Source organism: Physeter macrocephalus, chromosome 2 (genome assembly GCF_002837175.3).
Source record: "Physeter macrocephalus isolate SW-GA chromosome 2, ASM283717v5, whole genome shotgun sequence".
Taxonomy (NCBI): Eukaryota; Metazoa; Chordata; class Mammalia; order Artiodactyla; family Physeteridae; genus Physeter; species Physeter macrocephalus.
The window spans coordinates 120429782-120456900 of NC_041215.1; the positions used below are offsets into that span (position 1 = coordinate 120429782).

General features: G+C 55.4%; 2 protein-coding genes across 2 annotated transcripts in view; both read right to left on the reverse strand.

The window, feature by feature from the left end:
- Window positions 1-809: 809 nt before the first annotated feature.
- On the reverse strand, window positions 810-4049 carry CRYBA2 (crystallin beta A2). The gene is made up of 5 exons (XM_007118125.2): window positions 4040-4049; window positions 3690-3854; window positions 2770-2911; window positions 1485-1627; window positions 810-1020 (listed from the first exon to the last, which is right to left on the reverse strand). The coding sequence occupies exons 2-5, from the start codon at window positions 3848-3850 to the stop codon at window positions 873-875; spliced, it is 594 nt and encodes a 197-aa protein (XP_007118187.1). The 5' UTR covers window positions 3851-3854; window positions 4040-4049; the 3' UTR covers window positions 810-872.
- Window positions 4050-13784: 9735 nt separating this feature from the next.
- CFAP65 (cilia and flagella associated protein 65) overlaps window positions 13785-27119 on the reverse strand; it is a 40818-nt gene continuing 27483 nt past the window's right edge. Inside the window, exons 19-32 of the mRNA XM_024124756.1 lie at window positions 24676-24852; window positions 24319-24385; window positions 24063-24173; window positions 21509-21700; window positions 21243-21401; window positions 19931-20074; window positions 19661-19774; window positions 19361-19468; window positions 17112-17156; window positions 16671-16873; window positions 16087-16215; window positions 14855-15322; window positions 14031-14168; window positions 13785-13917 (exon numbers count right to left, since the gene is read on the reverse strand). Of these exons, the coding sequence (XP_023980524.1) occupies window positions 13785-13917; window positions 14031-14168; window positions 14855-15322; window positions 16087-16215; window positions 16671-16873; window positions 17112-17156; window positions 19361-19468; window positions 19661-19774; window positions 19931-20074; window positions 21243-21401; window positions 21509-21700; window positions 24063-24173; window positions 24319-24385; window positions 24676-24852 (2188 nt within the window). The remainder of the gene's footprint in view (window positions 13918-14030; window positions 14169-14854; window positions 15323-16086; window positions 16216-16670; window positions 16874-17111; window positions 17157-19360; window positions 19469-19660; window positions 19775-19930; window positions 20075-21242; window positions 21402-21508; window positions 21701-24062; window positions 24174-24318; window positions 24386-24675; window positions 24853-27119) is intronic.

The window sequence follows — 27119 nt, forward strand, 5'->3', positions numbered from 1 at the left end:
GCTTCTACCACCTGCCCCAGAACCCAGGCTCACTGTGGTCAGTGGCTCAGGGGTGGCCTCTCCAGCTCACTAGTCCTCTGAAGAGTGGGGAGGAAGAGGAAGAATAAAGAGGGAGTTGTTTGAGACAGCTGAGAGGCAAGGTATGCAAGTGCTTTGTACAATAAATGCTGGAGCTCAATACCACGAGGGATTTTTCATTCAAAGGGTCTAGGGCTTGGCTCAGAGAGAGGACATCTCCCCTAGGAGGCAGTGGGACCTCCCAGCAATTACCCCTCTCACACCCTTGCTCCTCTATAATGCGGAGATTCTACAAAGCTGGGAAATGGGTGCAAGCTTCCCTTAGGCTGGATAGGGAGCCAGGGTGAAGATAAAGGCTCGAAAAGGTAGGGGTGGGGGTCAGCGAGGAACCCAGCAGGGCTCCTGCACAGAGTTAAGGAGGTCCTGCCCCGAATGCTGGTGCCTGGCCCAGGGGGTGTGTGAAGGTTGAAATTCAGCTATGAGCCCTGCCCTGGAGCTATGTGCACCCAAACCAGAGGATAGCAAAGGAACTATCTGGGCTAGCGGTACCCCTGATCCAAGCTGATAGGCCTTTACCAAGGAGAGGTGTGGGGCTGGTTGCATTTAACAGGATCCCCTGGATTCTTACCAGCATTTTCATCTTAGACCCATCAGCCACATACATCCTAAGCCAGTGTATGCTCCATAGTCAAGGGTCCTGGAGCCGGAGGGGAGGGGAGGGTTGGCAGAGAAGGCCCCTCCGAAGGATAAGGATGGAGATTGCAAAGCCAGACACCAAAAAGGAGGCAAGAGGGGCAGGCAGGTTCAGGAGGCTTTATTGAGGGTCCTCAGGGGAGGCGCCGGGGCTGTGGGGCTTAGTGCTGGACTCTCCGAATGGACTGCAGCTGCCCAGTGTGGGCCTGCGTGCCGAATTCACTGTAGTTACGGAACTCCCCGCTGTGGCGGTCCTGCTCCAATACATACTGGTAGCCCCGGTAGCCTGGGTACTGGTAGGCCACCCACCTAGGCCAGTGAAGGCACAGGGGTGGTAAGTAGGCTCTGCCCCCACCGCCACCGATGTCCCCCTTTCTCAGCTCCCAATCCCCGGCTCCAAAACCATGGCTTCGGTTTTCCCTACACGGATCTCTCCCTGCCCTGTCCACTGCTCCAGGTCTTCCTGACACCTTCTTCATCTTGTCTGCTATTCCCACCCTCCACTGCCCCCTCACCCATGTTTTCAATCCCTTCCTCTACCCCACGTTGCTCCCCTGACTCATTCTCCTATTACGTGCCCCATCCTCCCAGTCTGTCTCCATCATCTCACTTCCCCTTGCCTCTCAGTCTCCATGACCTCCCTCCCCCCGTCCCCTAGCCCCCAATGTCTCTCTTCACTGTGTCTCTTTGCACCCCCATCACTTTTCCCCACCCTCCTCCCTGGTCCCCACTGCCTCCCTGCTCTTCTTCCCTGTTCCAGTCCCAGGACTCACGCTCCAGAGCTGACTTTGAGGGAACCCACATCCTTGCTGGCCCAGCCCATGGAAGGCAGGGATGGGTAGTCATCATTGAGTTCAAACTTGCAGCCCTGGAAGTTTTCCCCCTCAAACAGTGTCACACGGCTGTCACTGTGGTTCTGAGGCACAAGAAGGTAGGGGTGGACAGGTCAGGCCCTCCAAAGAGGATACATTCTCAGCCCGACTCCCCCAACACTCTGCCCAGCATAAGCTGTAAAGACACAGGGTCCATAAACACACCCAGAGTTCACTCCATCAGCTCCGTATCAGTCTGGGAAGCTGGGATGCTCAGAGGTGCCCAGCCTGGTCCCTTCTATGGCTTTGGACTGAGGTGGTGAGACTGAGGGGGGTGTTCCCAGAGACACTTCCAGGTCAGGGATAGAGAGCATCTTTTGACATGGACATGTTTTGCAGGAGGAAAATCAGAGGTCCTGAGGGAAAGCTGGTCCACTAAGCAAGCCAGTTTCCCTAAGGAAGCACTATCAATCCCCTGCCCAGCACCCTGGGCCTAGCCTCTCCCAGGGTAGGACCCAGAGAAGGTTGGAGAGCAAAGTCGGAACATACAGGCCGGGGCATCAGTGTTTGTTGAGTCTGGGCTCCCATTGTCCCAGGGCCTTCCCCCTGCAGGGCTCCTTGGCCTCCTGGGATGGAGAAACTGGGCTGAGTCAGCACCTGCTTTCTGTCCTCCACCACGCCACCCCAGGCCTCACCAGTAGGGTAGATAAATCAGCAGAAATGGGAAGTGAGATCCTCCCCTCCAGTGTATTTGATTCATTACCAACCCCTTCCCCCCAAACATACACACAGAGACTAACCCCTTCTCAGCCTTGATCCCTGATTGAGTTCTATTCTCATGTTAACCTTTGTGACCAGGGTCAAATCAGTGTGCCCTCTGAGCCCCATTTCCGCACCTATGTATGAGGTTAAGAGCAGTCACCCCACCTCACAGTGCTGTGTGACAACAGAAGCGCTCGCTGACACGTGTGGACATGTGGACGACTGGGTGTGAGGAACGGGGCTCAAGACTGGCACGGTCTCGGGGCTGTCCGTGGTGCTGATTTCCGATGCCTGGCTTAGGCCCACGTTCCAAAATTTCTGAGACCTCTCTGGTTCTGGGAAGTAATGGCACTCCTACCCATCTAGGAGTTGTGTTTACACCCCACCGTACAGTGAGTGGACGGTCTTTCCAGGTGCTGTGGTGGGGCCAGGGCCTGGAGCTAGGAGCTAGGATGCAGAGGAGGAGGGGGAGGGCTGTGCTCACCGCGCAGAGCACTGGCCGGAAGGACAGCAGCTGGTCGCTGTGGTGGCCGCCACTGCCGCTCCAGGCACTCCAGCGAGGATAGTCACCTTTCTCCAGAATGAACTGCTGTCCCTGGAAGTCGGGGTACTCGAAGGCCACCCAACTGGGGAAAGATAATGGAAGCTGCGAGGCATCTGCCCCAGCCTCATTCATTCCTCCCCCTCCCCCTTGCTTGCTACAAAACCGATCTTTGTCTCCACCCAAGGCCTTTCCCTTAACACACCCATCACAAGGCAACCCAGCCCCTCTAGAGGCTAAAGACCCTAAGCCGGCTGCTATCTGGGGTTTGAGGGGTCCAGGCTTCCAGCTCAGGGCCCCCAGGCTGGAAGGAATTTTCCAGTCTACGAAGATCACCCGACCAAGCACTCCTACCGCAAGGATTTTGGCCCCTGCAAAGGTAGGTGTAGGAACCTCCCTAACCTGCGGTAGCAACCTGTGACAGTAACAAACTGCAATAGCTCAGGGGCCTCAGCTTTCTTGAGGGCCCCAGTCTCTAGGAGACCAGGGTGGGGCGAGCGGAAGGGATTTGGCTTCTTTTGCTAAACGAAGCTTAGAGCCATCTAACTTTGGAAGGGACAGAATGACACTGGGAACCCCTTCAGGGTTCAGGCTGGCCCCACGGAGTCCCGCAAAAGGTCGCTTCTCGCCTTTACCCCTTTAGCTCACACGAGGATACAATCTTTCTCATGATTTGTTTTGGGGCAGGTGGGGAGTTTTGAGGAAGCCTAGATATGTTCCATGTTGCTGGGTCTCTCTCAGCCAGGGCTTAACATACAGTCTGGGGAATGGAGGACTGGGAGCCGAGGACCCAGTCTCGGAGCTTGCGCCGGGGGAGCCTGGCGCCCCCCAACCCAGCCCAGCCGCGCCGGGGTATGACTCACGCGCCATTTTCCACCTTGACCGAGCGCACCCGGCGCAGGCCTACGCGCTCGCCGACGTTGGCGCAGTCACTCAGCAGCCGGCTGCGGCGGCCCTGGAAGTCCTCCTCATCCCAAAGCGTGAGGCTGGCGGGCGCTGGGCCCTGCGCGGGGGCGCTGCTCATGCCGCTGCAGACAGGGACGGGACCAAGCGCTCAGCGTCTCGAGAGCCCCCTCCCCGCCCAGGCCCGCCCAACCCCGCCCAACCCCGATGGGAGGTGAAGGACCCCGGGCTGGACCCTGGCTGCTAGCGGCTTTTCCCCATCTCGCCCTCCCCCGCCCGAAGAGACCGCGCCCCAGCACCGAGTATTCACCGGGTGGGTGAGCGCGGTACTGACGGAAGCGGAGAGGCTGCGCGCGAGCTGGGCGTGCGGGGCTTTATACCAGGCCTCGCCCCCTCTCCGCACCCTCTCCCGCTGGGGTGGGGGGGAGCTGAGTCAGCGGGCAAGCTGCGGTCAGCTCTGGTGTCCCCGGGGGAGCCGCGGCCTTTCCCGCAACCGCTGACCGGGCCCCAGCCCTCGGGGATTACAATAGAAAGTGCTGAGACACATGTCCGGCGCTCGCCACAGCCGAGGCTGACTCCGCTTTTTCTTTTTGGGGGGCCTGAGCCAGGCCGAGACCTTCAGGGATAGAGGTACCAGGCCACCCGGTGGCCACCCCGCTAAAACCGCGCTTTCCTGGCTCGAGATGCGGAAGTTCTTCCCAGCGTCTAAACTCCTTTTCTTTAGAGGTCGAGGCCTCTCTTTGGGGCGACGCTAGGGAAGAGGTAGACAAGGTTCCCCATAAGAGACTTTCCTCACGACCCTCAGCCCTCTTTTCCCTGGAGGGTAGGCCATCGCGGCCCATTTCCTCCCAAGATCGAGTCCCCGGTGCTGAGCTCCCGAAGTTTTCTTGCGCGGAGGTGCTGAGAAGAGGCGATGACCAGGACTCGCCGCGAGGCGGCGCTGAGTGCAGGAAACGTAATCCGCCCAAGGGAAGGCACGGATTTGCAAACCGTTCAGGGAGTGGCTCGCCACCGCACATGGGAAGAACATCTCAACTTCAGCGCGGCCGGAACCGTGGCGCTCCCAGCCACCAGACAGAGCTCCCAGTTTTGAGGCCTCCGGCCACGACGTCAGCCTGAGATCTAGCAGCTGATTACCGAGCGCCTAGTTCGGGCCAGACCCTCTACTCAGAGCTTTTACGTGCGCGATCTCAGCTAATTGTAGCACCGACCAGTTGAGGCAGGCGGTGTTATTGCCTTGCATTTCACAGGTGATCCTGCGGCCCAGAAGGGTACCGGAACGCAGTCGGGGAGGTGTCACAGCTGAGAAGCGGCCCAGCTGAGGTGTGAACCTGGGTTTCTGTTTTGACTGTAGGTCTTAGGCTCTTACCCCCAATCCCACTGCCTTGTACGGTGTGGAGAGGGGGGAAGGTAGGGTGTGGGGAGGAAGAAATTTAGGGGGAAAGGCTTGGGGCCCCAGGGAAGTTCTAGGGAGGAAATTTCCTCACAACTTGCAACAGAATTTCCTAACCATCATGGCTGTCAAGGAGACACAAAGGCTTCTGGCAAAATTGTGAGTGTTCCTTAATGGAGGGGGTATTCCAGCAGAAGCGGAGGGGTGAGTAAGAAGGAAACTAATATTTTGTTGTTCCCATGAACCAAGTGCTTCTCTTATAGACTCAACAGTCCAAAGTGGTAGGTTTCGGTGAACAGATGTGGAAATTGAGGCTTGGGAGGTACAGGGCCTTTTCCAAATCCACATGGCTAGCTAGTGTCAGAGCAAGATTAGAATTTAGACCTTTGACTCCAAAGCCAGTGCTCTTGCCACCCAACCTCCTGTGACTAAAAGGGCTCACAGGCCAGGGCTCACAGGCAGCTGCCCCAAATCCGGAAGTCTGGTTATGCTGGCTTCTATGCTTTCTCCCAACTGCCAAGCTCACTCCAGCCTCAGAGCCTTTGCATTTGTTGCTCCTGTTACCTGGAGCATCTTAGTCACAAGATCTTGGCATGCTGGCTCCTTTTCTACCACCTGGGTGATGCTGTTGCTGGTATTTACTGTCCATCACATCACCCTCTTTTCTTTATAGCATTTATTACTCTGTAAAGTTGTCTTTTTCATCTTTTGTGTATGGCTGTACTGTTTCCTTTTGTACTAGACTGTAAGCTCCATTTAAAGGGGCAGGGTCTGTGTCAGTCTCGTTTTCAGTTGTTATCCTCCAGCCTAGCACAGTGCTGGACACATAGTAGGTGCTCAATAAAACTTCTCAAATGAATGAGTGAACAGGGTGGTCAGGTTGGGCCAAATGTCCATGGGGGAAGGGGTGTAGAGGAAATTCTCCAGTGAGAGTGGGGGGTGAAGGTTTGCCCATCCCACCGACCTCCCCACCCCTGAACAGGCACTGGGGGAAATTGGAGTCTCCCTTGAGTCTCTCTTTTCACTGGTGAGTAATTGCTGTCAAGGATCACAGCGTGTGTGAAGGTGAATGCCAAAAGTACAAGGCCCTATAACATAGAGAGTAAAGCCCAGTTTGGAGGTTTTAAGTCAGAGCAGGGACAGCCACAACCAGGTTTGACTGCAGATGTGGTCAGAACCATGCACAGTCCCCTGACTCCCTATGCTAGAGGGGGTTTGGACAAATAGGGTATAATTTTCCCCAGACCCAAAAAGGGGAAATACAAGCTATCGAGGGAGGCAAGAAACAGTCCTGGGCTGTTCGTGACCCGGCAGTTTTTCTCGGTTTCACAAGTTAGGGCTATCGCAGCGGTGAGAATTTAGGGACCGAATATCTTCCCCTTCTCTCTTCCTCCCCCATCTCTATCCAGCAATTCTGGATTCGGCCACCAGGGGGGGCGCGCGGGCCGCTCTGGGTAGAAAGCCGGAGCGGTGGGGACGGGGGGCGGGGAAAGGAAGGGGGAGTTGATCTTAGGCTGAGGTCGGGAGGGGCGCCGGTGGCGGGTGCGTCAGGCTGTGCGTCTGCGCTGGTCAGTGACGCGGGCGCCCAGTCTAGTCCCGAGGGTGCGGGGGTGGCTGTCAGGGTGGACGCTGTGTTTTCGGGAGCTAGGGCTGGGAGGGCAGTTTCTGTGTTGGTGGGACCACCGTATTCCACAGGAGGAGTGTGTGTGTGTGTGTGTGTGTGTGTGTGTGTGTGTGTGTGTGTATTAGAACAGCTATCGCTCCTCTCCTAGTCCTATATTCTGATCTTGGCTCTGCACTAAGTAGCTGTGTGGCACCAGCTAGCTTCTCCCCTCCTCTGACTCAATTCCCTCATCGGGAAAATGGTGTGTATGTCCCACTGTCAACACAGGATAGTCCATGGCTTTCAGTTCTACCTGTCTTCACCAGCTCTCTCAGAAATGGGCACACCCACCGACACTGCCAGTAGCCAGTTGCCCAGATCTCTAGACTCTCTCAGGCTCCCCACATCCCTCCAGACCCCTCCCTGGCTCTGGGCCTCATAATCATCAGGAAAGGGAAGAATGAGCCACTGAGGGCAAGGGGCTGTCAGGCAGCCCTTACTGGTGTGCTAGAATGGGGATCTGGGATCCCTGTCCCTTTTCTGCACTATGGACCCCCTCTGGCCTCCTTTCTCTACCAGGCTGGTCCACCTCCAGCCCCCCTTCCATCCCCCAGCAGCTGGTCCTGTTTGTTTTCCCAGATCAGTTGTGCTCAGAGCTTCCTGAAGGATGGATGCACAGGTGGCTTTGTTTGCCCGCTCAGCACCCTTACCCCTTCCTCCTCCACATCCACAGCCTCAGCCTCTGGGCGTGGGGAAGGGGGAGGAGTTAGACAAAAAAACAAGTGTCCCCAGGTCTACACATCCAAGAGACCTCACTCAAGATCTCGGAGGGAATCTCATGACCCGAAGAGAACTCCCCACCCCCACCCTGTCCAGTCCTTCATCTCATATAGGGACCTTTGGTCGCACTTAAGAATCCTCAGGACCCACCCCCCCCATGATTCTGCCAAAGCACCCGTCCCATAAGGGACACTAAGATCCCACAGAGAAGCCCTCAGACTCAGTCCTGTGTTCTTAGTGAGGCCCTGTATCCCACTCAGATCTCCATCCCATATGGGGAAATGTAGATCTGACAAAGAAACCCTTAAATCCATTCCTGGACTCTCATCCAGGTCTCCATCCCAGGTAGAATCCCCAGAGAAGTGACGTCTCCCTCGTATAGGACCCCATCCCTCGAACAGCCCGACTTCACAATACTGATGGACAGCTTAGAGGGTCCCGGTGGCCAAAGTCCTCTCCTCAAGTCGGCCTGCTCCCACCCCTTTCCCTCATTTCACTGGGAAATCAGCCAGGGCTTTGGTGACTGAAGATGCAAATTCTGTGAATGTGGTGCCTTCCCCCACCCTGTACCATCACCAGCCCCTCCTTTGCAGCCCTGCTCCTCCTCTCCCCACCCCCACCCCAGCTCCTGGGAGCCAGGAACAGCAGTGAGCACCTTCCCTGGGGCTGTGAGGTCTGGTCTCCTGGGAGACAGAGATAACGCGGGTGAGAGACTAGCTCAGCTCAGGCTGGGTCCGACAGCTGGGCCTGAAAGAGGTGGGTCCTGACGGGGTGAGAGCCCCACCCACACAGACTCATTGTCGTGTCCCTCTATCAACAGAGCCCCTCTTCTCTGCCCCTCAGTGGGGATGGAGAACTGGCCCCCATCCAGGGAGATGGGAGGCAGCTTTCACCACCACCCACTCACCCAGGCACAAAGCCCCAGGGCTTGCACAGGGCGGCAGGGAGAGGGCACACACGTGCACACGTTCACATGGACGGAACCCACATGCACTGTTCACATGTGAACAGTCTCCTTCTAGGATTCAGTAGACACCTCAATGGTCAAACTCATTTATGGGCAGACATTTGTTCACTCACTTATTCCTTAAATATTTAATAAAATGTACTATGTGCCAGGCACCGTGGTGGGTGCCTTGTGTACTTTCATATGCACACAACCCACTCCACGGTTGCCTAGAGAAGATCATCTCAGTCACCCACTCAAGATCATACAGACACTGAAGGGTTAAGAGTGTGGGCTCTGGAGTCACACTGCTGCCTGGGTTCAAATCCAAGCTCCACTGCTTATAAGTTGGATGAACTTGTACTCTACTACTCAGATTTTCCCCCTGAAAAATGGGAATGATAGTCCTGAAAACTGTTGTAAAGATTTAAATGCATGTAAAACCCAGAACTAGCCTGCAGTAGGCATTAAATAAATGTTCGCTGTTACTGTTGTGGTTATAACTGGCTTTGCTGCCTTGTTCTTCCTATCCCCCTGGGGCTGGGCTGGGTTGTAGGGAGGGGTCGGGCAGCAGGCATAGCTGCATCCCATCCTAGAAGCCAGCCTAGGATTCAGGTTGGGGAGCCTTCCTGCTTCGCTCCATTAGAGCCGCTCTACTGATGAGCTCAGATGGGGAGGGTCGGGGGGTATCCCAGTTTCCTTTGTTTTTGTTCAAATCTCTGCTGTCTGGGTGGAACCGGAGACCTGACTTCTGGTCCTGGTGCTTTTCCTGGCTCCATATGTGGCCTTGGGCAGGTCATTCCCCATCTTGGGGCCACAGTTTTATACCTGAAAACTAAGCTAACTGCTGATCCTGGAAGGGCCTCCCAGCCCTGACTCCTGTGATCCTGTGATGCCTCGGGAAGGCTCCCTTCCCTCCCCACCAAGCCTCTGCCTGCACCCCGACTCCCCACTCCCCACTTTTCTCACACACACCTGGCCTAGCCCGAATGAGGAGGTGAGTTGCCACTGTCGTCATGCGGACTAATCTCCGAGAAGGTCAGTGAGGCTCTGCTTCTGCCTTGGCTGGATTGGGGATTAGCGCCTGTGTGCAAGCCCTCCCGCCCCCCGGTGCCTCCACTCCCAGGTCTCCACACTCTTACATAGACCCTGGGCAGCCTCCACACCCAGAAGTTCTACGGCTGGGCCAGAATCAGCAGGTGGGTAGTGGGGCCAGGACAGCTGCCACAGCTGTCTGTCCAGCTGTGGCCAAGAGAGAAAGCGGGAGAGATGGAGTCAGATCCATGCCCCTCACTGCTCACATGGCCTGAGCTCTGTCCCTCTTCACCTTCTGTCCTTTAATGGGGAGAGATGGGTCTCCCAAGATAGGGGTATCACCTCTGCTTCCAGCCCTGGCTCACGTTTGCAGGTCACATAGAAGCCACCTCTTTCTCCTTTGTTGTGGGTAATTTCCCCATCCCGACGTGGGGTGGGATGGAGGCTGTTTTCACATAGCCTCCCCCTTCCCCCTCACACGCTGTCTCTTCCATCCCTGGTTACCCTGACCTCTGACCCAACATCTTCAAATCCCATCTCTCTGGAGTGTACATCCCTTGTTATCTCACATCGCCTCTGTGTATCTCTGCTCTCTCTCAAGCTCTCACTTTCACAATCTGGGGTTGGGGTGGGGCGGTGTCTACAGCCTCTCTGGACCCTGAAATCTTCCACACCCTCTGGGCTGCACCCTCTGTCTGTCCCTCTGTGCTTCTGCTTGGATTCTGCACTCTTGCTCATCCTTCTCCCCTCTCCATTTCTCATGGGCAGTTTCCTGGTCCCCATATGGCCAGCCACACTCCAACTGCTCTTTCCCTTTTTCCGCTTCGTCCATTACCTGTCCCCTCCCCCGCTCAGGGTGCTGACAGGGATGACAGGAAGCAGGCTCCGGCTTTGAGCAGGAAGGGGGAGGGGGTGGGGGCCGCCTCGAACACCAGCTGCTGAGCACCCCCCTCCCCAAGCCCTGCACCTGCAGGGCTGCCTGGCGCCTGGAGACTCCGCCCCTGGCCAGGCAGGGGAGGATGGACCTGGAGGAGAGGCCAGATCCCAGGCTAGGTCCAGGAAATGCGGGTCTAGGGGATGGGGGGGTGTGGAGGTCTGGGGAAATGGCCGCCCCCCCGCAGCGGGGGAAGAGGCAGTGGCTCTCTGTCACAAGGGCAGACCCCAGCCCACTGGTGGCCTCATTCTTCTCACCCCCTCCCCCAGGACTGCTGTGTGTGTGTGTGTGTGTGTGTGTGTGTGTGTGTGTGTGTGTGTGTGTGTTGGGGGGCAGTCATTCCAAGGGGAGACCTTTTTGTTGTGCAGCCCCAGAATCTGGAATCCTAGCCAGAGGGGGCGTGCTCTAGCCACCTTCCATGTTTGGGGGAGGGGAGAGGAAGCCCTCAAAGACACAAGGAAGATGTGCCAGCACCAGGGCCAGGCAAATCAATCAGTGCCAGGCTGGGCCCAGGACAGAAGCCTGGTCAGGGAGGCCAGGATAGGGGCTGCACACACCCAGCCTGGGACCCATGGACTTCCCCTCGCCCTCATGGCCCAGGCTGCTGCACGGAGATCCAGCCTGCAGTCCACCCTCTCCCCAGACCTGCCTGGGATCTGTCAGAGCCATCTCATCCCCTCCCCCTCCCTTTCTCTGTGCCAAGGACTCAGCAGATCCTGTGGAGCCTGCGGGTAGTTGGGTGAGGGGTGGCAGTGAAGTGGGGGGAAAGTGGAGGGGGAAAGCCAGCACCCCCAGGAGCATCCAGATTGGAGTCAGAAGGGACCAGTGACTGCTGACCCTCATTCCCATCTCCCTGGGGACTGCCTCGGCCTGGGTGTGTGGGGTACAGTCCCTCCCCACAATGCTTCCTCACCCTTAGGGGAAACTGGGCTCCTTACTGCTGGCCAAGGAGCCTTCCTTCCACCCCTGACCTACAACTGGCCCTTCCCTCTGGGGCTGGCTCAGCATCACCATCGGTTCTGGGAGGTGGAATGGAGTACGCCTGGAATCACAGGGCAGAGACTCAACTGGGAGCTCAGGCTGACCCCAGGCCTCAGTTCTAGGCTCTCCAAGCAGGAGGCCAGGGGTCTGCGGCAATCTTCATCCTCCTCCCCCATGTCAGATCTTAACACTTTGAGTCACTGAAAAGGGGGGTGGTCTGTCCTAGGTTTGGGTTGTGGCTAATGACCCATGGACTCCCACCTAATCTGAGGGCCACTCAGACCTACCCCACCTCCAGCTGACTGAAACAAGAGGCCTTGGGATTATGAAGTTTGGGAAAGGCAGTGAGCTGCAGTGCCTGGGAACCCCATCAGGCAAGGGCTACCGGACCCCGTGTTTGTCCTTTTCGATCAGTCTGTCTGTCTTGAACATGGGAAGACTGAAGGATGGGTCAAGGAGATGGCAGGGAGTGAACCCTCAGGATGTCAGCACCAAAGATATGTGGAGGAGCTGGACTTGATCCACTGTGATTCTAGCTACCCCCACCCAGATTTTCCACACCTCATAGCTGTTGTTCCAACCCCCTGAGAGCCTCAAACTTCCCAGGTCAGGGGCCTCAAAAGTATTGCTAAAAGCCCAGAAACTAGGATATGGGGACTGGTGGGGCCCAAGCGGGAGGCCAGACCAACCCCCCTCATTGCGCAAACGGGGGATGGGGGTTGGAAGAAAGCCCGAGGAGAGGCCATGAAATGACTTGCCCAAGGCCACAGAAGTCGCTGGGACAGAGCCGGACTAGAAGCCGGGTTTTCACCTCCGGAAGGGCTCCTGACCAGGCCCACAGCCCCCCATGCCACCCGGTGGAGCCTGCTCGGCCGGCCCGTATTATCCGGAATCGAGCCGGGCAGCCCAGGAGTTGCGGGCAGGACCAGGCAGGGCGGGCGGGGCCGGATGGGAGCCGGATCTCCCCGGGGAGCGGCGCACAGCCTCTCCGACCCTTATGGCGGCGGCGGCGGCGACAGGTGCTTGCGTGGCGATCGGGCCGGGCCCCCGGGCGGGTGCTGAGAGGCCGCCCCTGCCTCACGCGAGCCGAACGAACAAAACGCTCAGGTCCGGTTTGTGCGAGGGGCTCGTCGCGGGGCGGGAGCGGAGGGCCCGGGGCCAGGCTGTGGCCCTCGGTGGTCTCCTGGTCCTGGTCTTCGGCGAGCGCAGCGCGGCACAGCACTCCGCTAGCTGCCGCCCTCCCCTGCGCGCGTCTGCGGCTGACACGTCGGCGGCCGCAGTGGCCACTACAGGTGCGCACCTGGCTCGCCCCTCCCTTCCTGGCCACCCTCCACCCGGCCGGGCCCTGCCTGCCTTGGTCCCCAGCGCACGCCCCGGAGCTTGTGCCGGAGCCCCGGCTCAGCGCGCTTTATACGGCCTACTCAGTCCCCGCCCCTAGACACACACACACACACACACACAGACACACACACACGCACGCACGCACGCACACACACACTCACACCTGTCCGGGCGCCCGTTTGCTCGGGGCAAATATTGACTCAGAGGAGGCGGAGCGCCCCTCTCCCCGCCCCCGCCTAGGCTTTGGGGCCGGAGCTCCTCCGAGGCCTTGGCGGTGGCGGTGGAGGGGGGGTGTCGGGGACCTGGGCGCCTCTGGAACAACACCAGATGTCACTTTTCCACCCACCTGCCTCGGGGAGGGGTGGGGAGGAGCCGAGGACAGAGGCTGCCAGGCGGAGGTTAGGGGGAACCGGAGGTGGGTATCCTAGGGAAAGTGGGACATCCCCTGGTCTGGGGATTCAGATTCACGATGGGAGTCGTTTAGTAGGGTCTGTGGCCCGCTGTCTAGCGATGATCTCCACCCGCAACCCAGCCTCTAGTTCTTGGCCCTCCGCGAAGTGCCTCGATTTTCCAACCTCAGCAGAGTCCCGGGAGCCCGGCAGATGCTGAGAAAAAGCTAGAGGTGGAAGGGCCGAGCCTCAGAGCAAGCGCGGCGGGGAAAGGGTAGGGGTGGCGACCTTGCTCCGCGGCCACCTGCTGCGCAGACCAGGCCTGGCGCTCGGCTCCTGTCCACCCGGCTCTGCTGGGGCAAAGGCCAGCCAGGCCCCGCCCGAAGCGCCCTCCACTGGCCAGACCAGGTCCAGCGCCTGGCAGCGAGCAGCGAGAACTCTTGCCCAGCTGCCGAGTGGAGTGGAGAGGCGCAACCTCCCAGCCCCTAAGTCTCCAATGAGTCGAGGCGGTCCAACTTGGACGCTTCCACCATCTGTCCCTCTCAGACCGCGCGCGCGAGTTCTTGTCGCGTCGGGGAAATAAAGTCAAGGCAGATATAGAAAAAAAGCTAGATGCTTTACTGGGGGGTGATGCAGAGGGGGGCGAGAGGAAGCTAGAGCTGCAAGTCGGAGGGGGTGGGCGCTGGCGTCTGCAAACAGTTGGTGGGGGGCGGCTCAGTCGAGCCGGGCATCTCCGCTTGCTGCGGCCCCGGGGACGCCGCCGGCAGCGAGTCGGGAGTCAGAATCCTGGATGACAGAAAGCCCCAGGTAGGGGAGTCGGGGAGAGGCTTCCCCCCGAGCCTGCCTGCCCCTGCAGCCCCTCGCGCCCCCCCAGCGGCCGCTGGCCCGGGACCCCCAACCTGGGAACGCTGAGCGGCGGCAGGGCGATGACGCGTGGCCGCGAAGTGAGCACCACCTCCCCGCGGCTCGCCTCCACCAGGATGTTCTGGATCATGTTCTCCAGCAGCGCCTCCTGCAGGCTAACGAAAGCCGGGAGCCTACGGGGCGGGAGGCGGGGGCGCCGGGGTCAGCGCCGCCACCGGCCGCGCTCTCGTTCTCCGCTGGCCTCTTCTGTGCTGTATCGTGTGCCGCGTGCTCTACGTGGATTCTCATTTTAACTCCCCGCCCTCCCAACACTATGAGGCACCCTTGTTCCAATTTTACAGACGTTCAAACTACGGCTTAAAGAGACCAAGTTGCCAAACGTCACGCTGCTGGTACACGTGGTGGGATTCGAACCCAGGGAATCGGAGTCCCCATCCCAGGGCCAGGGTTGGGGAAAGGCATCGAGCGATGAGGCGGTGCAGAAGGGGCTCCTGGGGAATCCCCCCACGGACAGAAAGCCGCAGAGCAGCCCCAGGGAAAGGCGGTGCAAGAAGAGGTGGTACTTTTCTCCTGGCTCTGAAAACTCATTTAAGAGACTTTGACGACTATAATCACCCTCCTGGAAGTGGTGTGATGGTAAATGTTAATAGTCTGCTCTTGGAGAAGAAAATTAAAGCTTGGATCGCCATTTCGTAAATACTCCCACTGAGGCCTTAAGCGTCCAACAGGGATGTCAATGAACACTGAGTTGGAAAGAGAAGCTCACACAGGTAGAGCCCCAGCGCACCACTGCCTCCTAGGATCCTTCTGCGCTTGACCCCCCACCCCTCCAAACCCTCACCTTGGTCTGGCTGCTTACCGGCTGATGGCCTCCTTCTCATCCTGCTCTTGCTTCTCCTTCAGTAAGACCTTCAGCTGTTGCTGCCACTGCCATTTCAGGGACTCCTGGGACGTGGGCTTAATCTCCGTCCAGGGCAACTTCTCTTCCTTCTCCTCCACCTCCGCCTCCTCCAGCTCCTCCTTGCCCATCTCCTCCTCCACCTGTTCCTCCTCTTCCTCCTCCAGCTCCTCCTCTTCCTCTTCGTCCTTCTTCTCCTCTTCCCCCTCTTCCTTATTCCTCAGCCTCTGTTTGTCTTCCTCCTCCTCTTTGTCTTTGCTGACCTCAGAGCTGCTGGAGGACTGACACCTGGCTGGCACTAAGTGGAGGCTGCTGTTCTGGGCCATGAACCTTGCCGACTGCTCGTTCCAGAACTGGCAGAAGTAAGGCATTTGCTCCACCAGGTTTCGGTCCACGGCCTCGTGGAAGATCTTGTCCTCCAGCAGACCCCTGGGTGGCAGGCAGGAGGAGAAGGTCCTCACTGAGAGGCCTTGCAGCCCGCTGTGGGGGGCTCTGGCTTCAGGGCTCCCCAAGGGGTGGTTCTTGGCTACTGTGTCCACAAACAGGTGCTAGGTGCGGGGAGGGGAGCCCCTGATCAGTTGCTCCCTCCCATTCCTTCTTTAGAAAAAGGCATCTCTGGGCCCCGTGGAGTCTTTTTTTTTTTTTTTTTTTTTTTTCGGTATGCGGGCCTCTCACTGTTGTGGCCTCTCCCGCTGCGGAGCACAGGCTCCGGACGCGCATGCTCAGCGGCCATGGCTCACGGGCCCAGCCACTCCGCGGCATGTGGGATCTTCCCGGACCGGGGCACGAACCCGTGTCCCCTGCTTCGGCAGGCGGACTCTCAACCACTGCGCCACCAGGGAAGCGCCCCGTGGATTCTTAAAGGTGAACATTATATGGTAGAGGAAGAGCCAGGATGTCAGAGTTACACAGATGAGGGCCGGAGCCCTGGAGAGACAGTGAACTGGCTCCAGACCACATCTACCAGCCATGACAAGGCAGAACTCGGGACCCAGCCCTGAGGATCCCTCCAGCCAGCTCCATTAGAGCTGTACCATCCTGGAGGGCCTGGGACCACCAGTGGAAGGATCTTGTGAGGAAGTTCTATCTTTCAGGAAAGGAAGGGCTGGGATTTCAGGGGCTTTGGGTGGACCCAGAATTGACGAATGAACTAGGGAGATGGAGGGGTGAGCGTTTAGGGGGTGGGTGGTCACCTGATTATGGTGGTGAGACAGTCAATCAAGAGCTGCTTCTCCCGCTTGGAGACAGGGGCCCACTTGTCCGGGGATTCTTCCTCACCAGCCTCCGACTCCTCCCTGGGGTACTTCCTCTTTGGCAGCTCCCTGGGGCAGGCCGTGGCATTCTGAGTGGCCTGGGCAAAGCCACCACGCTGGGGCTGGGGGCGTGAGCAGTGATGCTGGCTGCCCAGTCATGAGGACGTAGGTGAATCTGGGGCAGCCCCCAGCCTTAACCCAACATAGTGCTGCTGCAGTTGGGGAACCAGGCCCAACTCTCAGAGTCGGCACAGGACCTGGAGAGGCTCCAATTTGGAAAGGGAAGGAAGGAGGGGAGGCAGGGAGACCTAAGTGGGTTCCCCAGGGGTTCTGGCTCTTTGCTCCCTCCTCATAAGGGCCTAACAGTGATGGGGGCATTCTGGGCCCAGCAGTGCCCCAGAAGTCCCAGTGATGCTGCACGTGCTCCAAGCCCTCAGCAAGGGTTGGGTCTGGGCAGTCCTGTTCTAGAGCGGGAGGGTGGCAGAGAGCAGAGAAAGCAGACCCCTCCCTCCCTGAGAGTTCACCGGTGCAAGAAGTGGCGGGGAAAGTCAGAGAAGAAGTTGGCCAGGAAGTAGTCGGTGGCGTGGGCGCGGGCAGTGAGGCCTAAGCTGAGCATCCCTGGCGAGGGCGGCTGGGGGCACGGCCAGCGTGTCTCCTCCTTCGTGGTCTTAAGGTTCCAGCTGGTTGGCCAGTTGAGACGCCACTGGTTCTTGATGGGGGGCAGTGTCTTTGGGAAAGGGGAGGCATGGATGACAGGGGCTTCGGGACTGCACTCCCATCACTGATGGGTCCCTAGCCCCCCCAACCAGGTCTTTTGTGACACCCCTGGCATTTCATCCCCACCCATTGGCACTTTCATCCCTCCCTTCCAGGAGACTAGACCAGAGGTTGGAGGTATATCTGGAGAGGAAGCAAGGATCCCCTCAAGTTATCCCAAGGAGATAGGCCTGGGCTTACATCCTCACCCTGTACTTCCTCACAGGTTCACAAGCTGTACAATACGCCCTTCTCTGTGGAAGCAAAGAGACCCCTGCTTAGGATGCAGGAGGCCTAGATGGCTCCCCTCTTCCTCCCCTTCCTGCTGACCCACGGAGGGCCTGAAATCAATGTCAGCACCTGCTGCCCTCTTGGTTCTGCCCAACTCCCAGCCACACCCTCTTCCAGAACCTTCCCTAGGGAAGTGCTGCCTGCAGACTTGGAAAATCTGGTTACCTAACTAAAGGAAAGAAATGGAGATGCCACCAAACAATGCAGGCTGCCCCAAGGGTACTTGTCTGGTGCCCTGGAGCTTTGTGGTTTGGGTTGATAAGGAAACAGCCTCCCTTATTAAGCCTTAATTCAGAAATCCCTTCTCCCATAGCCCTCAAGACATGATTTGCCTTCACAGTTGGGCCAGAGGTTCAGAGGGGAGTAGTGTCTCCCTGGGGGTTCAGTGTGGAGTACACAGGGGTGATCGAGGTGCAAGAATGCAACCGTGGGGACTTCCTTGGTGGCGCGGTGGTTAAGAATACGCCTGCCAATGCAGGGGTCACGGGTTTGCGCTCTGGTCGGGGAAGATGCCACGTGCCGGAGAGCAACTAAGCCCGTGCGCCACAACTACTGAGACTGCGCGCCGCAGCTATTGAGGCCCATGTGCCTAGAGCCCATGCTCCACAACAAGAGAAGCCACTGCAATAAGAAGCAACACAAAGAAGAGTAGCCCCTGCTCACTGCAACTAGAGAAAGCCTGCGTGTAGCAATGAAGACCCAACGCAGACAAAAAAAAAAAAAAAAATGCAACCGTGGGGAGGAGGATCCAAGGTGGATATTTTGTATCCTTTATTATCAGTCTCCCCTGCATAAATAGTAACCCAAGCAGACAAAAAAAAAAAAAAAAATGCAACCGTGGGGAGGAGGATCCAAGGTGGATATTTTGTATCCTTTATTATCAGTCTCCCCTGCATAAATAGTAATAGCCCATGTTTAGTGAGTGCTTACTGGGTGCCAGGCACTGTTGTAGGCACTTTACATGCATTAACTCATTGAATCCTCACAGCAGTGCCACAAAGCAGATAACAATTTATTCACATTTTAAAATATTTTGGGGCTTCTTTGGTGGTGCAGTGGTTAAGAATCCGCCTGCCAATGAAAGGGACACGGGTTTGAGCCCTGGTCTGGGAAGATCCCACATGCCACGTAGCAACTAAGCGCCACGGCTACTGAGCCTGCTCTCTAGAGCCTGTGAACCACAACTACTGAGCCCGCGTGCCACAACTACTGAAGCCCTCGCACCTACAGCCCATGCTCCGCAACAAGAGAAGCCACCGCAATGAGAAGCCCGGGCACCGCAAAGAAGAGTGGGCACCGCAACGAAGTGTAGCCCCCACTCGCCGCAACTAGAGAAAGCCCGTACGCAGCAATGAAAATCCAATGCAGCCAAAAATAAATAAATAAAATAAATTTTAAAAAGAATAAAATAAAATATTTTAACAACTTTTCTTTTTAACCTTTTTTTTTTTTTTTTGGTCCATGCTGCACAGCTTGTGGGATCTCAGTTCCGTGACCAAGGATTGAACCCGGGCCATGGCAGTGGAAGCCCGGAATCCTAACCACTAGGCCACCAGGGAACTCCCTTTTTAACCTTCTTAATGTGGAAAATTTCAAAAGTATACAAAAGTGGAGAGAGTGCTACAAAGAATCTTCCATTACCCCCCACCCAGCTTCAACAATTAGCAGTTCATGGCCAATTTTGTCTCATCTATACCCCATCTCTGGATTATCTTGAAGCCAGTCTCAGATGTCATATTACCCCCCATTACAAAGTTGAGGGAACTAAGAGGTTAAATAACTTGACTAAGATCACAGAGCTAGAAATCATCAAAGTCAGGAAACAAACCCAGGCAATTTGTTTCCAGAGCCTGTACCTGAAACCACTACGCCACACTCTCTTCCATCAGAAGGTGAGCTCTGCCTGGTTTCCCCTGGGTCCCCAGTGCCCAGCACCGGGTAGGTATTCATTAAATACAGGCTACATGAAGCAGGGAATGGTCAGCCAGCTTTCAGTATCCAGAGAGTCTCTTGGGGATGTGCTATGCTTAGCCTAATGAAAGAAATCTAATCTCTTAAGTCAGGCGGACCAGTTTTTTAGGACCCCCTCTGATCACCACCTCTGTCCCCTCTGGCAAGGCCAATCAGAAAGCTCTGTGGTGTTCAAAGCCCACCCTGCCCTCCTCACCTTTGCTTTCCTATCTGTGATGGTGAACTCCACTTCCTGCCGCACCTTCTCGTCCTTCCACTCCTGCAGTTCCTTACGGTACTGCGTCAGGAGTTTCTGCCGGTACACCTGTGGCTCAGGACAAGGGGAGAGAAGGCCAAGGTCTGGAGGGCCTTGGCCTGGGCCTGTGCTGTGGGCCCCCCACTCTTCCAGAGGTTGGCCTTTGCCTCTCTCTGGGGGTCTGGGGATCTCACAGACCACCCCACACCTCAAGACTGGGAGCTGTGCACCATCCCAGCTTCTCGCTAAGGCTGATCCTACCTTGCATACCAGGTCCATGCTGTAGAAGCTGGCGTGCACTGAGGCCTTCAGGGTCACCACAAATGGGATCGTCTCTTCGGGAGCCACCTTTCCTCTCATAGGACTCACAGACACCTATTTATTTTGGGAAGGAGTCTCTGGAGCTTCACAGGGATTGGATGGGACAAGATGGGATAGGGGATGGGATAGAGTGGAATGGGGTGGGATGGGATGGGGTGAGTCTAGAGCCCCTCTGGAGGTTCTGATTCTGCAAACACAGGGAACTCTCACCTCCCCAAAGTCTAGAGCCTTCCGCTGCCAGACAAAGACAATTGTCTCATTCTTGGAGATGTTGTTGAGGAACAGCAGGCGGCTGCACTTGCTCTGCACGGGAATGTTTCCCAGGGAGATATGAGATTGGGACAGGAAGACGTTCTGTTGGTGGAGACAACACAACAGCAACTTTGGGAGGTGAAGAAATACTAAGCATAGCAACCACTACCAGTCACTGAGTGCTTTCAACAGGCCAGGTACCACTGTAGGCAACTGACATGCATTTGATCCTCACAGTGGCCCAGTATATAGGCCACTACTATATATAGGTACTACTATCATCTTCACTTTATAGATGTGCTGCTAAAGTTCAGAGAGGGTAAACAATTTTCCAAAGGTCTCTCACAGGCCCAGCTGGGATAAACCCTGACAGTCTCACTCTAAAGCCTATGATTTTGACCATTAAAATAGGCTCGGAAGGGCTGAGAAATCAGAATTCGCTTAGAGAAGGCAGAACTAAAGCCAACAAAATTTGAGTCTCTGAAGGATGGTTGTAAATTAGTAGGTGATCAGCTGTTGGCATCTTCACTGGGCACACAGCAGGAGCTGTGTTGTAGGGGTATCTGGAAAGATTGAGGCCATGGAAGGGGCACTTTCTCTCTGTCTAGACCCTGAGTGCCCTCAGAGCTGAGACTTTGTCTGGCTCTTCTCGGTGACCCCACAGTACTCATCCTTCAGTAAGAGTCCAAAGAGGGTAGGAGTGGAAGAGCGGACAGGCAGATGTGTTGGTGGATAGTAACTGGATGAGTGCATGGATGGATGGATGGAGAAATACATGCATGAATAAACAGACATGTGGATCAGTGGGGAAATAGATGGATGGATGTGTCAGACCTCCCAACCGTGAGCAGTGTGTGAACTAAAGGTAGTGTTACTGACCCTAGATATTTCAGCAAAATCCATCTAGGTCCAGGGGAGAGACTGTTCTATATGAAGATAATATCTCAGAGCCCTAGAGTGGCAGAGCTTTTTTCTGCTCTTTTCAATACCTCCATCCCAATGCCCAGAGGCAAGGGCGGGTGGAGGGCCCTGCAGCAGGTGGAGTGGCTGGAGCAGGAACACCTGTGGGCACTAGGTGGCAGGGTAAGCCTCTCATGGAGCTGGTGCTGCCTCCTAAATCCGGAGGAGGGCTGGTTCCAGGTTCACCTCTGTATCCCTCCCTTCTCAACTCCGTCTCTTCTTTCGCAGCCTCCCCATCCCTCTGCAGTGGACACCCTGGACCCTCAGTCTCCTCCTAAGCCTCAGGCCTTCCCAGCTCCCTTCCCCCTACCTGTCCAGGAACCATCAGCCTCGAGTGGATGGAGCTATTGTCCCATGAGGAGATGTTGTGGAATGGGGCTGTGTCGCCCATGATGTGAGGGTCATAGCCCACTCCCTGGAAGCGGATGATGGCTGAGTTCCATCCCAGGATGTGTATGGGCACATCCACCTGGGAAGTTAGGAAGGTGGGGGAAGGCACTGGTCAGAGCAAGGCCTGCTGGGGAGGCCACCTCCAACCCCCGCCCCAAACCCGTGTTAGCCCAGGCTGCTGCTCACCATGTAGGTCTTGGCCTCAATAGGTGAGAAGATCCAGAAGACAAGAGCAGTTGTACCTGGCTGGATCTCCCCTTTGGGGTTGAGGCAGCAGAAGATGGGGTGATCAAAATTTTTTTCCTGAACCTGCGACAGGATGCTGGTCTGGATCTCATATGTCACGGGCACCGAGCCCCCGTTATACAGCTCATAAATCTGCAGGGGGAAGGAATAGGGAAATCCCACACCAGCTCAGGGCTGCAATGCAGAGAGCCTGGGATTCTGTGTCCACTGTGGGAGGGCAGGTTGATCCCCATGACGTCACCCTTACAGTCCCAGAGCTCCCTTAAATACCTCTGATTTCCCGTATGGCTTGATCACCCAAGAAGTATATAACTATATTTTCAACCTGTGACATTTTAGTATAATCTGTAATTCTTATTTTATTTGCTCTCAACTTACCTTAGTCAAGGTATAAGGGGACACTAATGCTTGTTTCCCTAGTGTTGGAATTTAGGAAAATGTCCATGCGTGCACCATCCAGACCCTTCATCGTTTTCTAAGCTCTCATTCTAATTACCTGTGAGGCTGCCACTTTCCATGCCTGCCATTAGAGGTAGTTGTGCTTAAAGGCAGATAAGGGAGCAGAAGGAAGGTATGAGGTCCCCCAAGACTAGCTCCAAAGTTGGGGAATCACACAACGGCCTGCCTGAAACCGGAGACCTTCTGGTCCAAGCCTCCATGTTAGAGATGAGAAAACAGAAGATAGTGAGAATAAAGAGTTTGTCTGGATTTAGGTCCAGCCCCCTCATCTTTCTCAGCACCCACTCCGGAACGTGCTGATGTTCTTTCGCTAGCTTGGACCACCCTCTGAGCTTCAGATCTGGCATCCAGCTACTACTAAACAAGTCCTCCTGGTTGTCTCATAGGCCTCTTAAATTCAGCCGAAACCAAACTCTTCACTCTAAAACCTATTCCTCCCCCTAGTGTATCTTGTTTCAGCAAATGGCACTACATATTTCCAGTGGCTCAAACTAGGAATCCAATACATTTTTCATCCATCCCTTTCTCTTACTTCCCAGATCCAATCCCCAGCAAGTCCCAGTGATTCTGTCTTCAAAATGTAACTTAAATCTTTTCACTTCTCTCTGTTTCCTCTGCCCTCTTGCAGGTCCAGGCCACCATCTGTCATCATCTTATGAATGAAAAAGGAAGCTTGGCTGCAGTTGTGGAGTTTGGTTGGAGGTACAACTGGGTCTTCTCCAGATCTGGGCGCCTTTTCCATTGTCTATGTTCAGGGCCATGGGGGAGTAGTCTGATCTCTCTGGAAAGCTTTCCAGGAGGCATGTGAGTCTTTGCCTTCTCTTTTGAGGGTCTGGGCTTCTGGGTGGGGCTTCTGGGAAGCCAGTGGCGTAAAGGGTGGTGTAAGGCAGTGAGCAGAGCTCGGGGCTGTGAGACCCCCCTCTCAGGTCTAGGAAGCCCATTCCTCTGCCTCTAGGCTGAGTGGCTAGAGGCCCCTGCCCAGAAACACAAGGGCTCCTCAATTGTTAGAAATTTCAGAGTGGCGAAATGTTTGTGAAAATACTATAGCCTCTCTTGGAGATTTCCAATGCACATTTTCAGAACAAACGAACCTGATTCCCTCCAATTAATAAAGAAAATTCTATAGCTTTGAGGATTTACATTCTAGCTTTTCACGCTCCAGAAAGATGCCCTTTTTGGGGCAGTGATTTTCAAACTGTGACTGAGACTCATTGATAAGCAGGTCATGAAACCAATTTATCAGGTCATGTCCAGCATTTAAAAAATGGAACAGGGCTTCCCTGGTGGTGCAGTGGTTAAGAACACGCCTGCCAATGCAGGGGACACAGGTTCAAGCCCTGGTCCGGGAAGATCTCACGGAGCAGCTAAGCCCGTGCGCCACAACTACTGAGCCTGCGCTCTAGAGCCCGTGAGCCACAACTAATGAGCCCACGCGCCACAACTACTGAAGCCCGTGCGCCTAGAGCCTGTGCTCCGCAACAAGAGAAGCCACCGCAATGAGCAGCCCGCGCACCGCAACGAAGAGCAGCCCCCGCTCGCTGCAACTAGAAGAAAGCCCGCGCATAGCAACGAAGACCCAACACAGCCAAAAATAAAAATAAGTAAAATAAAATAAATAAAACATTTTTAAAAATGGAACCAGAATAAAATAAAAAAGAAAACATCAGAGTACTTAGCATGTAGTGGTGCACGTATTGATTTGTTTTGTTTCAGTTGTATGTGTATGTCTGTATTGGGTTTTCCAAAATATATTAGTGTGGCTCATGGTCAAAGAAATTTGAAGAACCCTGTGTTAGAGGAAGGAACTCCCTGCTTTTGCATGGGAATGAGGCCTGGCAAAAGGTTTAGCACCAGTGCCAAGAAGCTGAAGCCTCTCGCCTTGGGTCTCTCCCAGTTGCCCAGTCTTGGGGTTCAACCTGCCACTCCACCTCTTAGAGTGAGGGCAGGGTCCTTGTCATCCTGTCAAGGGCTGATACAGATACACAGAGATCAATACTTAAGCCTCCTGGTGGCCAGGACAATGTAGACCACTGACCTGCCTTGGGGGCAGTGTGTCACCGATGGGGACAGGGATGAACTGATGGCTGGTGGAGGTGAAGTGCACGTACTTCTGCTCCAGCTTCACTGTCACACCTATGAAATTTAGCTGGAAATAGAAAGCCTGTGAGTAGCATCCTTCCCTGGGAGGAACTGAAGTACCCAGCAGAGAGATCTGGACCCCATCTCTCTGGGGAGCACGGCTCCCGGTGTCTCTCTTGGTTTTCCGGGACAGGACCAGGGCTGGGCCTCACCAGGATCTCCCGGCCATGGGACACCTTGAAGAGTACCGGGAGGCGATCAGTGCCAATGAACAGGTGGCTGGAAGGGAGGAGAGAGTCTGGGATGAGTTACTGAACCCTGGTACGAGTGGAAGAACAGGAGGTCATGGCACACCTATGGCTTTGGGGCAGCTACGTGGAAACCCCTGAGCTGGGATGGGGCAAGAGGAAAATTACACTTCCCCTGCAGGTGGGAAGGCGGGGCCTTCTCAGGGTGGTGGCCTCTCAGTGTACCCTGGAGTCACACAGTGCAAGGCCAGCGTCCTCCAGGAGTCGGGGGGAAGGGGGTCTCCAGGACTGGAGGTGCAGGGCGGGCGCTGGGGGCAGCACCTGTATTTGAACTCCACCATCTGCTCTTGCCCAGGACTCAGGCTCCCAGCCTTGGGGCTGATGGAGAATATGCAATGGTCCTGCACGCGCATTTGGTGCAGCTCGGTGCAGTCAAACGCCACCTGCTCTGCCCACAGCTCCAGGTCGATCTGCTGGTCACTTGGGAAGAGGAAGGCCCTGGGAAAGGGGTGCAAAGCAGAAGGGGTGGAGCCTCTCAGTCAGAACAGAGGCAGGAGTTCTGAGCCCCAGGCAGGATGGATGGAGGCCTTTTCTTCATCCCCCAGTAGGCAAGCTGTCCCATGCAGGGCTGGGCAAATGCGGCAGTTGTGGATTCTCATTTCATAATGGCCGCCAAACCCAGGAACAGAAGCGGGGTCCTGGTGACTAAATGGAAAGTGGAGATTGGGGTCCCATTGTGGGTGCCAGGGTTCAGGGTGCTGCTTGTATATGTGGGCCTCTTTGAGCTGGGCACTGACCCTGGAGGGGTTGGTGTGACAAGCTGTTAGGAAGGGCCATTTGAGCCACCTAGGAATGCCAGCAGCACCAACCAAGGGTCCCCAAGAGGGCTGGTAGTCTTGAATCCAAAGCAAGGCTGGGCATAGAATTAGTGCCCCTGTAATGCCTGGTGCTGTACTAAAGCAGATACTGCACTCTAAATGGTGACCAAATAAGTGACAAAGGGGTCCCAAGGTCACAATCTGAAAAGAAGGATCCCTGCGCTCTCAGAGGGATGGCACAGAACTGTCCTCAAAACGGGCAGAGGTTATGAAGAGGGAACAGCCAGAAGGGGGAAAGAAAACAGCCAACACATCTGAATAGGCTCAAGGGGAGTTGGGAAATGCATATCAAAACTCCCTTGGATCAATCTTAAATATTTTCACATCTGAATCGTAACAAATAGTTACATCCAATGCTGGTAAGTTTAGAAAGAACGGACATCTTCGAACACAGGTAGGGAGAGAAGAAATTGCTACCACCTTTTGTTGCAGGAATTATGACAGCATCTTTTAGAATAAAAAGTGCATAGAATAAAAAATGCCCTTTGACTCAGAAATTCTATTTGGGGGAACTAAGCTGCAGGAATAAACGTTAAGTGTGCATGCAGGCAGGCAGGCACGCGAGCACACACGCACACAGACACACATACTCACACAAGGACGTTTATTACAACTTTGTTAGTGATGGCAAAAAATATTAAAAAGCACTGGGGGAAAAAAAAGCACTGGGAACAGCTAATGTCATCTAATAAAGGAGTGGTTTTAAAACGTAAGGGCCATTCATATTACGGAATACTATGCAACTATTAAAAAGAATGAGTTAGATCTATGTGTCTTGATCTTTATTGATCTATAGGGAATGTTATTGACATAATGCTGAGTGAAAAGGTTATTGCTATAATGCTGAGCAGAGAGTAATATGTATAACATCATGCCATTATGGTAGAAGAAATGAAAGAGTAGCTGTGTCCCTGTGTCTGTGCCTTGTACCAGTCCTGAGAGAGGAAGCACATATGCCAAACCCTCCAGGGCAGACTAGGGAGGGAGCTGGGGTGTTTCTTACTTTTCGTCCATCACCCTTGTATTGTTTGACTTGCTACAGGTGAATAAACTGTTTTGTCATTTTATTTGCAGGATATTGACCAGCAGCAAAACTGGTGATCTTGATACTTCGGGGTTGTCTGGATAGCTTCCGTCTTGGCCCTCAACCAGTCTCCCTCCAAATAATCGCAGCCCCCTTTTCCCTGCCAGTCCTCTGGTGTGGGCCCCCATCTTGGGACTGCGGAAGCCTGCCATCCTGTCCCCCTGCCTCAAGCCACAAATCCTTCTCAGAAGGAGAAGGAGTCCAAGGCCTTGCCCGCCCCCCTATCAACGTTGCAGCCACGCTGTGCCCTCTTCTCTTACCCATGTCCGCGCTAGGCCCTCCGTCTGGGAGGCTCTTCGCAGCCTCTCTGCCTCTGGTCCCTGGGTTGCAGGTCTAGCTTGGCTGTAGCTTTTTCCAGGAAGCCTTTCTCATGTGCCCATCCCCACCTACCATTTCCAAAACAGAGGCAAGTGGCTGCACAAGCCTCTTTCACAGCACTTGTCACCCTGCACCACCTGGAGGGCAGGGCCTGGGCTCATCTGCATCGCTATTCTGAGCTCTGGGCCTGGAGCCTGCACCTAGGAAGCCCCAGTCAACATTTAGCCAATGACTTAATGAGGGAACAGATGATGTTAACCTGTATATCTGATGCCTGTGAGGGATCACTCCTTAAATGCATGGCAGGTTTTCCGTCCTGCCTGCTGCTGTCTGCAGGCCAAGTCCACACTCCCCATTTCTTACTGGTCTTGGCAGAAATAAAACCTTCAGTCTGTTCCTTATGAGTTTAGCAGAGACCCAGCTAGAATTTTCAAAAATAGCCTTCTAAGAAATTGAAAGGAAACACAACAACACAGAAAGCCTAG